This window comes from Melozone crissalis, unplaced genomic scaffold (assembly GCF_028551555.1).
Source record: "Melozone crissalis strain CALT ecotype California unplaced genomic scaffold, PUWL_Pcris_2 ptg000016l_1, whole genome shotgun sequence".
Lineage (NCBI taxonomy): Eukaryota > Metazoa > Chordata > Aves > Passeriformes > Passerellidae > Melozone > Melozone crissalis.
This window is the reverse complement of record NW_026535794.1, coordinates 10,771,170-10,784,892: the sequence shown is the minus strand read 5'-3', so window position 1 is coordinate 10,784,892 and position 13,723 is coordinate 10,771,170. Positions and strand designations below refer to the sequence as shown.

General features: G+C 44.1%; 1 protein-coding gene across 5 annotated transcripts in view; it reads right to left on the bottom strand.

The window, feature by feature from the left end:
• Positions 1-7,114: 7,114 nt before the first annotated feature.
• Positions 7,115-13,723, bottom strand: part of ZMYND11 (zinc finger MYND-type containing 11) — a 105,960-nt gene continuing 99,351 nt past the window's right edge. For all 5 annotated transcript variants that reach the window (XM_054273412.1, XM_054273415.1, XM_054273416.1 and 2 more), the window contains one exon: positions 7,115-9,560. In XM_054273412.1, the coding sequence (XP_054129387.1) occupies positions 9,438-9,560 (123 nt within the window). In that variant the 3' untranslated portion in view covers positions 7,115-9,437. The remainder of the gene's footprint in view (positions 9,561-13,723) is intronic.

Below are 13,723 nucleotides of genomic sequence, written 5' to 3'. Positions count from 1 at the left end.
AATGGAATTAAGGTTTTTTAAAGGTTAAATACTTCAATTCCACATTTTAAAAATTATTTTGGCAAAAGGTGGCTATAACACTGCAAAGCTGGTGGGAAATCTCAACAAAAAAAAATTGTAGGGTTAGAAGAATCATGCACATTAAGAACAGCACATTTTCTTCATTATCACATTGATAATAAGAATGTAAGAATTGGGAAAAAGTCTGATAAAAGACCATACACCTTTCCTTTTCTGGTTTCAACACAAAGATTTGCTTTATGCAAGGGAGGGAGGGGCATTCATAGAGATCAACCACAAATTCTCAGCTGTCCCCTTGTGGGCAAAGCTGAGTTTGGGGGAGTTTTGAGCTCTGTCCAGCAGAGCCTCTCTCAGTCCCTGCTGGGCCACTGAACCCCCCGCAGCCCTGGGGAGGCAAATCCAGCTGTGGCTCCTGCCTGGGCACCTCCTGGTTTGGGGGGGCTGGGCTGGATGGGCACTGGGGAGAGCTGCAGCCTACAAGAGCCATCCCAAGGGAGATGGACCCCTCTGTCCCCAGGGTAAGAGCCAACTCCAGTTCTGAATTTTTTGTTTCTTTTTTTTTTTTTAATTGGAAGAAGCTTTTGCTTTAAAATTGAGATTTGAAGAGGAAAAAGAAAAAAAAACCCATCCAGATTCTACACTGTGAAAGTAGAAATTAACCATTTTTGAGGGGATAAAATATAAAATAATATATTGTCAAGTTTTTTCTTAAAGATAAATGTATGTTATTTTTTTTACATCTGGAGTGCCCCATTTGGCAGCCCACCTTCCCAAAAGCTCTCACTCACCATGATTTAGGGTTCTCCTTTTCATGGTTTTTTTCTGTTCTTTTTTGAGGGGTTCTCTTTTGTACCTTAAAGCTGGTACAGAAACCCTCTCAAGGTTTGCCTTGTTTGTGCTGCACCTGGCTGAGATCAGCATCTCTGACACTGCTGCTCCCCTTTTGTGCACAGCAGACGAGGATGAGGCATCCCTGCCCCTTCTGGCACCATTCTGGCTTCTCAGACCCACCCAGGTTCACTGAGCAGCTCCTGCTGCATCATGCCAGTCACAGCCAGTGCTCCTCTCTTCTTTCTGGTCTGCACAAACAAGATTGGTCTGCACCAATTGCACTGCACAAGATTGGTCTTCTTTCTGGTCTGCACAAAACCACAGGCACTGTGGTTTTCTCTGTGATCCACATGGGGAAAAAAAAGTCTCTTTCCCAGGGATCCCACAACACATATAATAATATATTTTTTTTTTAATTACTGCAAAATATTGTACGGCAATGAGCAGTTAATGGTGGATCCTAAAGCACAAAGCTGATCTCGTTTTAATTTTGTGCTTTGGCATGTGGAGAGTGGCTGGAGGAGGGGACAAGGCTGATGGAATTCCACTGGGAGTGGCCTCCAAATGTGACTGGCAGCACATGGGAGAGGTTTGGAGATGCCAGGAAAGGCACCAAGAGCTGTACTGAGCTATCAGGGTAAGGACACCAGTGGGGGAAGCCATAAATGAAGGGCAATTTTAGGAACAGTGTTTGGTGGAGAAGGTGAGGCCAGAAAAAGGAAGATTGTGCATATGGAAGTAAAGAACAAGCAGCTGCGACTATCTAACCCTGTGGCTTCAGGCACTGAACTTTAGGGGCCTGCATTTTAATTTTCTCACCTGGGGGAGTGGATTTCAATCAGGAAGCTGCAGATGCTGGGACACACCTCACTGTTCTTAGCCCAGGGTCTGACTGCAGGCTGGGATGAGCCACCCCTGCTGAATTCAGCCAGGGGCTCTGCAGGAACACCCAGGAGAGGAAATGTATGGAGATAGGAGGACAGACATGTGCAAGGCATGGACAGAGTTCATCCCAACCCCAGTGGCTTGGGAAACTAAAAACAACCAGGTCTGTGTCAGGACTAAAGAACAGAAACCCTGGGAGAAGACAAGAGCAGGAAAAGCAGATGCAGGCAAGAAGAAAATAACATTTCCATGAAGCCAGGCCAGAAGGTGAGTATGGCATGGGCAGCGTTCACAGGGCAGCAGGAGAATTTGAGCCAGCAACTGCCCAAAGGAAACAAGTGGCTGAGGAGAGACAGAGGAATTAAACTTTCATTGCAGACACACGCGCTCATTAGCATTTCTGGGATGCCTCTCTTTAACATTTGGGTTTGGACACTTTCCTGAAATCTGCAGGAGGATTTTTTTTGGATTCTCTCCTAAGCACAAGTAGCTGTGAGCTGGGGTGGGGCTGCACCCTCGTGTGGCCCTGCAGGGTCCCTGCATGGCTCAGTCCTGGCTGCAGGGGCAGGGATGGACTTGCACAGCCTGAAAAAGCCTCTGGTGCCAGGGCAGGCATTGGGCATCCACCGTGGAAACCCACAGCCTCCCATGCCACTCCAGGGTGTAGGGCCACAAAAACTGAATGGGAATGCTTGGTTCTTCTCTCACAGCTCTTTGGTTAGCAAAGAGAAAGAAGAAGTGTGGTCTCAGCTATAATTATGTTTTTTCCTTCCATGGAGGTAAGTGTTTTTTCATCTTGGAGCAAAGCCATTTTACAGTACAAGAGGCTTTTAACTACTGTTTTAAGCCATAATGAAATAACTGTTGGAGATCACTCAGTTTTGAAAATTTTCTAACAAACCCCATGTTTTCTTCAATGAAAACTTCCATTAAAAACTCCTGTTTCCAGTGGAGCACCCAGCAGGGCCATGGCCTTGCTGCCAAACTGGTGTGAGTGCATCTTGCTGTGCCTGCATGAGCCACATGTGCTGTCTTTGCCCTTCACTCACAACTGCCAGAACCATTTATTTCTCCAGCATGATAAAGGCAGTGCATCTGCAGGACAGACACAAACTCAGGATGCAGCCTGTCCTTTTGGGATGTGGCAAAGTCCCATTTTGATTGGGAAATGCTGAGCCACAGGAGAATAATGATTAGGTCTGTAATGGGACAGGCAACTCCAGACACTGCTTTTCTTCACCAAATGGTGAAGGAGCAGAAGTTGGGAGAGGTGGAAACACTCCCTCTGCTCAGGGAGGTCTGGAGCAGGATCACAACTGGGAGAAAGGAATTCAAACTCCGAACAAGCAGTTAAGAGAAGCCCATAAATAGGTTCTGACTCTGCAGGTGATTCTGTACAGAGATTCTGTGCTTCCATCAGCCTTGGGCTGAAGAGAAAGGCTCTGGGAGTGGGAGCAGTGCCAGGGGCAGAGGCAGAGGCTGAGGCTGCCAGTCTGGGCTGTGCCAGCCTAAGGAGGAGCTTGGGAGCCCTCTGGTTTTCAGGCTGGAGTTCCTGCTGCTCTCTGCTTGAAGGGCCCTCCCTGTGACAATCGTCCATGGCTTTCCAAGGGAGGCTCCTGCATCAGGAGAAGCCCGAGGTGGCTCAGTGCTGCACCTGAGCTCAGTGTCTGTGGCATTTCAGGACAAATCCAGTCCCTGCAGCAGTCCCTGCTGTGTGAGTGGCCTCCTGCTCCCCTTCCTGGTCCTGAAATCCCAATGCCATCCCCTGACTGGAGGGACAGAAACTCCAGGGCCTGGGGGCTTTCCTTGCCAGGGCAGCATTGCCCCCACCCAGATTTGTCAGGGAGAGGCAGCAGAAACAGCTCTGGGGAGGGCAGGAACAGCTCTGGGAAGGGCAGAAACACCACTGGGAAAGGCAGGAGCAGCTCTGGGAAGGGCAGGAGCAGCTCTGGGAAGGGCAGGGCAGTGCTGGGCTCCTCTCAGCACCCAGCCCCCCCTCCCAGCCTGCCAGAGCAGCTCCTGCTGTGGCACTGGGGAGCCCAGGGTTAAAACGCTGCTGGCTCCAGTGTCAGTGGGAAAACAGAATTGCATGGCTGAGCTGCACATCCTGCATTTCTTTGGGGCAAAACTAAAAGGCTTTCCAGCCCTTGTGGTCTTCACAGACCTGTGAAAAGCCAAGAAAAGGCTCTGTCACTCAGGCAAGTGTTGTGGCAGCCAAAGCAATTCTCTCTCCAGCACATCAGGCACGCATGGCAGAGTTCCTGGCCCTGCTTCTCCTTTGGGAATGAGCCAGGGCTGCTGCTCCTTGGAGGGGCTGAGCTGCAGGGCCAGCAGCAGGGCATGTCCCTGCCTGTGCCACGGGGTTTGGGGCCTCATCTGCTCCCTGCCCAGCCACAGCAGAGCCAGCTCCTACACCTCCCAATGAGAACAGTGACAAAGCCCTCTTTCCTGGTGACAGGGACCTCAGGAGCTGCTGTGTGCAAGGCACTGAATTCCTTTTTAATGAAGCCATTTTTCACCTTGAAGGCTCTGTTACAAGGGACTAAAGCACTTTGGTGTGCTCAGGCATGGTGGGATCATGGCTCAAAGCTGGCCCAGTGCAGAGCTGGCTCCCACAGCTGCCATGGGAGTGAGAGCAGGAGGGAGGCAGAGCCAGAATGTGGCTGCAAGTGGGGCCCCAAAGCCACCTACAGTGGCTTTTTGAAAAAGCCACCTTTCCTGTTAATGAACCTAACCTTTCCTGTTAATGAAATAGTTAAAAATGAACGTGCTCTGGCTTTATTAATAAACATTGTTTTCTTCTGCAGAAGTCCTTTTTCAAGCACTAGTAAAGCATTTTGTGTAACCAGATTCACAGCGTCTCCTGATGCAGAGCTGAGTTTATTTTTAGATCCCTCTCCAGGGTAAATCCTATTTCCATTGAAGCTTCACGCCAGCTTCATTTGCACTCAGGGAGTTCAGCAAGTGCCCGGTGGCTTTGTAAACAATCACATCCCTCTGCCTTTTAGCATGCACTGCTCTGCCTCTCTTGGCATTTCTTCTGAATAATCTTCAATTATCAGCCCCCTTCCATGTACAAATTATCTACAAAGTGGATGCTGTGCTTAATTTCAGCCTCTTCATTGCTGTTTGTCATCACTGAAGGGATGAAACTTCCCTTCTGTGCCTCATTCGTTGCTCCAGGGACATGGGGCTGGAGAGGTCCTGGGGCAAGCAGGGCCATGGGGAGCAGGAGGGATAATTCAGAGTTAATTGTCTCTTGATTCTCTTTCTGATTTTACAATTTTGAACCTCTAGTAACCAGCATTTATTTTTCAAAGAGCATTACTCAGTCTTTCATACTGTTAAGGCTTTTGACATCTGGAAATAGGTTTTATTAGGGGGTTTGGAAGGTCCAAGATAGTTGGTTTTATTCCTTTTACATTAACTGTAATCATCTCCCACTTAAACTCAACAATATTCTAGTATTCTCACAAATGGATGGACCTTTCTACTTGCAATTGCATTTCCTTAACGTGAAACAACACAAGAAGGGCCTCTCTGGTTTAGATATTCTCCCTAATTTCATTTATGAAAGCATTTGAGAGGCATGTGCACAGATCACAGATGTGTTCACACTCAGGGAGGCTAAAATTGACAGGGTGGCCCCTAACTACCAGTAACAAATCCCAAACATATTTCACATCATTGGTCATTTAAGATTGTGAGAGGCAAACCACCCATGAGCTGGGCAGCTCACTCCACCTAAAGGAAGCAGGAGGCAGAAACCACAGCTCCTCCTCATTAAAATAAAGGAATAGCTAGAGTTTAAAAAAATAATAAAAATTAATTAATTAATGACAACAACAACAATAATGATAATAATAGGAGAAGCCAACAATTAAATGTTGAAGCCTTCATAGCTGTTGCTCTACGACCACTGCCTGCAGTGGTGGTGCTGAAGGAACAAAGAGAAGCCCCCACTCACCCTGAATTTCCTGATGAAAGGGAATTTGCAGAGCTGGGGCAGTGCAAAGATAACTCTGCTGCTCTGCTGTGCCAGCTGGCAGTGACAGGGCCCAGTGTGGGACAGGGATGGAGCTGGGCAGGTCACAGACAATCTGTGTTACACAGTGCAGCTGGGAAACTCTCTTGGCACGTCCAGGGATCTGTTTGATCCGTGTCCTGGCCCCACTGGTGTCACCTGAACTGGCAAATGCACGTGGGGAGGAGAGGGGAAGGGAGTGGAGGAGCGTTTTCACTGGGGATTTCTGCCTTTGGAGTGCTGGTGAGCAGTGCTGAGCTTGAAGAGTGACTGCAGTCATCAAAAAGGGAAAGTGCCCTGGGATGGGAGCTGAAGGGACCTGCTGCTTATTCCTGATCCTGCTTTGCCAGCTTATTCACTATTCACTGTTGACACTTAATTGAGTTTCACAAGATGAAGGAATTAAATATGGCTCATGTAAGAACAGAACTGTTTGGATAGTGAAACAATAAAAGAGACTTTGAGGGGTCCCTCGGGACTTGCAGGTCTTGCCAGGTTTAAATTTCCATAAGGAAATTCTGAATTGCCACAATGAAACCAACTCCCAGAGAGCCTCAGCTGCTGCAACCCTGAATTGTGGTGGTGCTCACAGGGTCCCAGGACCAGGGAAGAGATGAGAATGTTGACTCCATGTTTCAGAAGGCTGGATTTATTATTTTATGATATATATATTATATTAAAAGTAAATGATATATTAAAACTATACTAAAAGAAGATTTCATCAGAAGGCTTGCAAGGAAAAGAAGAATGATAACAAAATCCTGTGTCTGACCGAGAGTCTGAGCCAGCTGACTGTGATTGGCCATTAATTAGAAACAACCACATGAGACCAATCACAGATGCACCTGTTGCATTCCACAGCAGCAGATAATCAATGTTTGCATTTTGTTCCTGAGGTCTCTCAACTTCTCAGGAGAAAAAATCCTAAGGAAAGGATTTTTCATAGAACATGTCTGTGACACTGAATTCCTGGTGGAGTTCCAGGATGACCCACTCTGCCTCAAGCCCTTTCTCTTGGGTGGCTGCAGGACATTGTCCATGGGCCCTCAGGTCCTCTGGTGAGGGCAAAGCAAGGCTGAGCCCAGCCTGGCTGCTGCCAGCGCAGGACCTGGCTCTAAAACCAGGACTTGGGGTGACTGCCTGGGCTGGAAGGATTCCCTGCCAGTGCTGAGAGCCACGTTAAATGCTGAAACCCTTCCCTGGCCCTGCTGGCTCCCCTCAGCCAGGACAAGGCTCCTGGGAGCTCAGGCACAGCCTCCACTCTCCCTCCAATTCTAACAGCAGCCTCATGCCTGCCCACCCCAGGATGTGAGGACAACTTGCCAAAATCAACACAGACACATTCAGTGAGGGTTTTTTTTTAAATACATTTATTAACCAATGTTAACACATTAAATGACTCTATATATTGCTAGTCAGAGCAGCTTACAAAATGCCAGAATGCATCATAAACTGGACAGCCACAATGAATAATTACAATGTGCATAGTGGCTAAGCTCAACACTTTAATATAGCTTTATGATTTGCAGAAAAAAATTAATTTTAAATCATGGTTCCTAAAACAATCAATTGTAATTTTACCTAAAACTTATACAAAACCAGGCCACAATCTTTTTTTTTTTTGTTTTGTTTTTTTTTCTTTAAAACACACAGTTTTCACGCTGTAGTAACTTGGAAATGTGCAACCGTGTCAACAGAGACAAAAAAGCCAAAGTAACACGAATCTTACTTTCATGCAGCTATCAGTTAAATATTACATATTCTGGAATGATTTTACACCAAAAATATTTCCACAATACTTGCTTTCATAGGGGTGGATCGAAGTTTTGGAACTTGTAAAGTAATCGAACAAGATTGAGTTTTAGTTGTGAAGTGTTTTACAGTCACAACACAGAGGCGACAAAAGTTAATTACACATTTATCAGGCAATAATGCAGCTGTGGTAATACAAGTTACCATCTACTTACTATTTATTCCAATTGACTTCCCACTTAATTTCTGCAACATATTGGGCATTATTTGGCAGTATCTAGTCAATTAACTTATATCACCACTGTAAGTAAAAAAGGTCAGAATTTCAGTGGTAGTTCACAGAAGTCTTAGTTATATTTTTGTCTTTACAATGACCCTGACAAATCCTAGAGAAAACTTTTTTAAAGGCTTTCCTCCTGATTCTTCAGCTTCCATCGTTCCATCATGTAATTGCTTTCAATAAATATCAAAGATCTAAATAAATATTTACAAATTATTCCTCTAACTTCTCAAAAAATAGCTGGATGATTAATGGGCATATGACTCAGTCTAAGACCAATCTTTGAAAGAAACTAAAATGTGGAGACACTTTAAAAGAAAAGCTATTTAAGTAAGCTTTACATCTATTTAAAAAATTGTCTCTGAACATGGATGCAATTCATATATCTATATATAAAACAAACAAAAAGAAAATCATTTGTCAACTATCGATCCATTCCTATTGGTAATGCTTCTTAATCCAGACATTCCGCAAAATACAGACTTTTTACAAATCACGGCATCTTTAATACAAGAAAATTAACATGCATTATTCTTCATTCTGAGTACAGTGATGGAGCTCATTATTAGGCAATGACCCATTACTACAAACATAACGGCTTCTGTGAAACTTAAGTGCTTTTTCTCCTTTTATTATCAGTTACAATGGACCAGGTGACACCAGATCAGAGGTGGTCAAATGACATTGAATTGGGGAGGCTAAAGGGGGGAGCAATAAAGTAATTTGTATGCCTCAAAATTCCAAGTATGAATAAAGGTAGTTGGGTTTTTTGTTTGTCTGGTTTTTTTTCTTTTTTTTTTTTTGGTTTTTCTTATTCTTGTTATAAGCACTCATGTTAGAACAAAGACGAAATGTGCAAACTTCAAAATTTAAATATTCATTTTTCTCTAAGATCCAGCTCAGTAAAAGATTACCCCAGTTCCCTGTGATTTTAAACTACAAGATCAAAGCTAATATTTTGTTATAAAAGTTATATATTGAAAAGAAATAATGAAAATAAAACACAGTTGGGAAATATTTAAGAAAAAATATGCAGGACTAGCACCTGCTGTGTCAACCCTGTTCCCTAAATTCAATCATGTACCCACTGGTATAACCAATAGATAATGCCTTTAAACAGTAAAATTAAGCTGAACAAAACCAGCTCAACAAGGTTAAGAAATAAACGTTACATCAAGGTAGTATGCTTCGTTTTTCTGAAACAGTTCTGTACTTCTTACATTCAGAACTAGTTTTTAAATGTTTTTTAAACATGTTAAACTTTTAACTTTTGTTAAACTTGCATCACTTTTTTGTTTTTAGATCTGCTGTTTTTAAAGATTAAAATCTCTGTAAAACCTAAAAATGTCTTAAAATTTGCTGAAAATGCAACAAATCCTCTAGTTTAAAATTATTTGAAGTAACCTGCTCCAACAGATGTTCAATTATTTTGCCAACAAAATTTTGGAGGAGCGTTTTTAACAGAAGACTGAAACAACTGTGCAAAATTTCTTCTAAGAAAAGTGTTTAAAGGCTGGTGCAAAATGGGAAGCAAATTCTAAACAATTTTGGCTTTTTTTTTTGTTTTTTTTTTTTGGAAACAAAAACCGCTCTGTCTGAGAATAGCAATCATTGGGGTGGCGCTCTAGGGGAGGAGGAGCCCTTTCATCTTTTCCTGCGGCAGGTGCGTTTGTGTTCGGCATGCCAGTGCTCCTGCTGACACTTGATGGAGCAGTAGGAGGTGTTCCAGCAGCAGTGGTACATGGCCTCCTCTTCACAGTTGTAGCACTGGGGAGAGCAAAAGAGATGGGATTATCCCCCTGGCAGATCCCTCCTCACCAGCATTCCCCAGCCCTGCACACACCAGCACGTGCACTCTCGGGAGGTTGCAGTTTATTGAAGCACCAAGATGTGAAAAGTTTCTGTTTCACCCCACACGTTCGAAGAATGAGTTGGAGCTCTTCAGTTCTTGGTCTCAGGGTTGTTTATTGTTCCTTATCTATAAAAATTTTTCTCCTGTCCAGCCAAGGTCCATCCAGCAGGACAGTTCCAGGCACTCTGCCTGCCCCCGGGGCAGTGTTATATCTTTATACTAAAAACTACATGTACAATGTTTACAATCACTTTCCAATACCTGTCACCTATAGGTATTGGAAAGTAATTGTAGTAATAGTGTAATAGTGAGCTTCTACTCTAAACCAATCCCAAAGTGCCAACATCACAGCAGAAGATGGAGGTAGAGAAGAAGAAGAAAGGTTGGACACACCCAAGTCCCTCCATCTTGACCCCAAAACCCCTATTCTAAAAACCCCAAAATCTACTTTTTCACTTAGTGATAATTTTATTATTACATTACTTAAACTTCTGTGGCTTTCAGGTCTTCATACAAAGCAGGTAATTTGCTCCACGGGTCATAATCAAACCCACAGGTGTTCTGGGCTGTGTGCCAGGGTCTCTGAGCCCCCTGGCAGGGGTCCTGGCAAGTCTGGACACCCAGAGGGATGTACTGAGTTCTGACAGTGCACAGCAATGCTCCTCTTATTTATGCTCAGGGCATCCAAGCATTTTTCACATGTGCTGAGTGAAGCAGCCATCTTCAGCAAATCCACACAATGCTTTCCTACTTTCCAGAGTCTGGATTATTGCTTTTCCAAAAATCATCTCTCACTTAAGAAAACTCATCTCTCGGAATTGTGGAGTGACATTTTTCAGGCACACAGCACAGGAAGCATCTTTTACCCTACATTTGTGTAACTGCACCCTGATCTATGTCTTGAAAGCTGCAATAAATCAACAGGCACTGCTGGCACCAACAGGCTCTGCACAGGCTTGAAAATCAGTGTTAGAGGTTTCTTTATAAGCCTGACTTGTCCCGAGGTTGCTGGGGAAGTTCCTTTAGGTCTAGAAAATGTCAAAAGTCACAACAATGACATCCCAGGAGACAAGAATTATGGGTTTGTTATAACCCATGTGCGGTCAGCCTGTAAGGACACTGCTGTCACTGGAGTTTGCTGACTGGCAGCCAGCACTGCCACCTCCTGAAGGGAAAGCCTTGTGTGCTCCATCAGTGCTACTGAGCAGATCAAAAAAAGTGGTTTTTCCTCCAAGTCTTAGATAAACCCAAGAAGGCCTGTCATACACAGGGCTCTTGCCCTTTGTCCTGCCTGCCAGCACTGCACAAAACTCCTGAAAGATGCTGCACAGCCCATGCTTTATGCAGAATGGTTCTGGAGAAAGCTGCAGCAAAGATGATTTCTACCTCGGAACACAGAGAACGCCCCCAGCCTTCTGATAGCTGGAAATCTACTTGGAAAATAACCCTGTGGCCTCTGGGGAACTAAGAAAGGGAAGGCAACATGCTGGTCAGCACCAAGGGTGGCCATCAAGGAGGCACAGCACCCACACAGTGCCCTGTCTTCAGGCAGGTTTATGCCCCTTAAGGCAGTGCTGCAAAAGCATGAACTGTCATTTTGACAAAACTCCATAAGATAAGGTGGCATTGCTGCTTAAGGGACCATTTATACTTCTGCATCCTGGACAGTCAGCTTCTAATGACCTCAAATTTGTCTTTCTGAATTTGGTCTGCTCAAAATCAGGAGGCATCTTTAGGAATCCAGTCTGAAATGCTCATTGCATGATGGTGAACAAGGGGAGGGATATCACACAGTCCGTGCAGGCTGCTATCAAACCACAAAATAACACACAATTTAATTTTTATGTCCTGTCTATATACAGCTTTGCTAATAAAACAGAGAATTACAAAGGAAACAAACCCAACTGCCTCAAAAGAAAAACCACAACAACCCACACTACTGAAAGGCAGATCCAAGAAAGCCAACATTTACATTGGCTAAACTGATAACCATTTATTTATATCAGCAATAAAGGGACTGCCCTAGCTGTGTGAGAAGGGAACCTCTCCATTTTCCTTTCATAATTTAGCTCCTGGGAAGTTTATTTGTAAAAATGTCTGCAAACAAGTGTCCTCTTGAGAGCTGTTTTCCTGGTTTTTCATGTTGCTGGCTGCCCACAAGCCTGTGGGAGCCATCAGGATCATCTGCTGGAAAGGTGCAGGGAGCAGCTGTGGCTCTCCATTATGTACAGCATGGGCCTCAGCCCAGAGAGCAAATTCACATCTGCTGGCTTGGAGAGATCAAAAAATGCTACGACAGGAGAGGACAACTGATCTGTGGGTCCTGCACTTCCCTTTACATATGCTGGCCATAAGTGTGGGATGTAAATCTCCACTTACAAAAGGAAAATAATGTCATCTGTGCTGGTACCAGCACATGTGGCACTGGAGGCAAAATGCCAGCTGGCCTCAGGCCTCCTCTTCTCTTTGTATTTTCCTCTTTCCTTTGTATTTTCCTCTTTCTAAATGTTATCAATCACTTGGGGTTTTGTTTCAGAGAGTACACATCACAGACAATGCTCATTCATTTAAAGCCCACCTGTTGCAAGTTAAAATAAATATATGTGTAAATAGATTTGAAAGAGAAAAAAGTTAAAAGCTGTCTATGAAATGACCTATGCACCAATTTAAATGAGTCTTATATAAAAATAAAATAATTTGGAGAAACTGAAATAGAAACATTGTCAAGACCAGCACTCCAGCCTGAACCCTAGAGGCCATGGAGGCGCATAATCTCATTATTGTTACTGCTGCCTTTACACTTCTTCCTTTTCTTTGCTATTTACTTGAGGTATCTGTATAAACCCAAATTTTCTGAAGGTATAAAAATGAAATTGGGCTAAGCCAATTGTGACCAGCTAGAGAAAGAGGAACTGTTATTCTTTAACTGTGCATTAGTCTTCTCAGGGCTGGAAGCACATCTCATGTCCTGTACACTTCCAGCAAAATGATCCCTTTATCCCAGCTGGACTTGTTTTTTAGGTATGAGAAAAAGACAAATACAGTGTGAATAATAGCAGCTGTATTCCCAAGCACACGCATCAGCATTACACAAACCCAGAGGTCTCTGCTCCTAATTAAAAAGCAAAGCCACCAAAACTCATTTAGTAAGTGTGTTAATTACATGAGATTTTGGTAAGGATGTATCATTATAATAGCAGCACACAAGTGCAGCCTTACACACCAGGGACTGTCATTAGTAGCACTGAAGGAAGAATCACTGGGGAGTTGTGTAATTGGACCGAGTCCAGCTGCCTGGGGCTGTGTGTTGGCAGGCAGATCCATCAGCCTGAATGCAGAGGTGTTTATCCTGACCCTCCCTCTCCTGCCTCATGCAAACCAGCTGCCTGCATGATGCCTTCATTTAGGCTGGTGATTGACAGATAGTCTGAGGCCACAGAAATAGGCAAGATTGTCAAATACTCTTTCTATCTTTTGATTGTTTTGCTCAGTAATGAAGCTTTATGTCCTCATTAATAAATTCAGAGATGTGGTACCAGGGCATTTTTTGATTAGTCTGAAGGATATAGTAAAGGCACACTGGAACAGATAACTCCAGTCAGTCTCTCTTGAAAATTCTACCTTCAAAACTACCAAAAAGCAGCTAAAGCCAACAGTCCAGCCTCACAATGATGTTATTGTGCCCCAGTTAGTGCATGTCAGCTGAGTGGTGACAGTGGTTCACATTGTGCTCTTCACTCCTGACAGAACAGAGGTAATTTGACATATTCTATAGTGGGCAAAGGCAGTTCCATTTCCCTCTCCAGTGCCACAGGTGAGCACACAGGCCCCAACAGCTGGTGACACACTGAACACAGAAACTCCAGCAAGTCAGTCAAAAATAACTTCTCTGGTCTGCAGAGACAGGTAGGGAGGAAATCTCTTATTGACAGAGACCCAAGCACTGCATCATCCTAACTCCCACAGTAAAACCTCTGTGAGGAACAGAAATGAAGACTGCAGGAACTGGGGCATTTGAGGTAATTATTCTCTTTCCAAAAAACAAATTCATAACTGTGATAGTCAGTGATTGACTGTC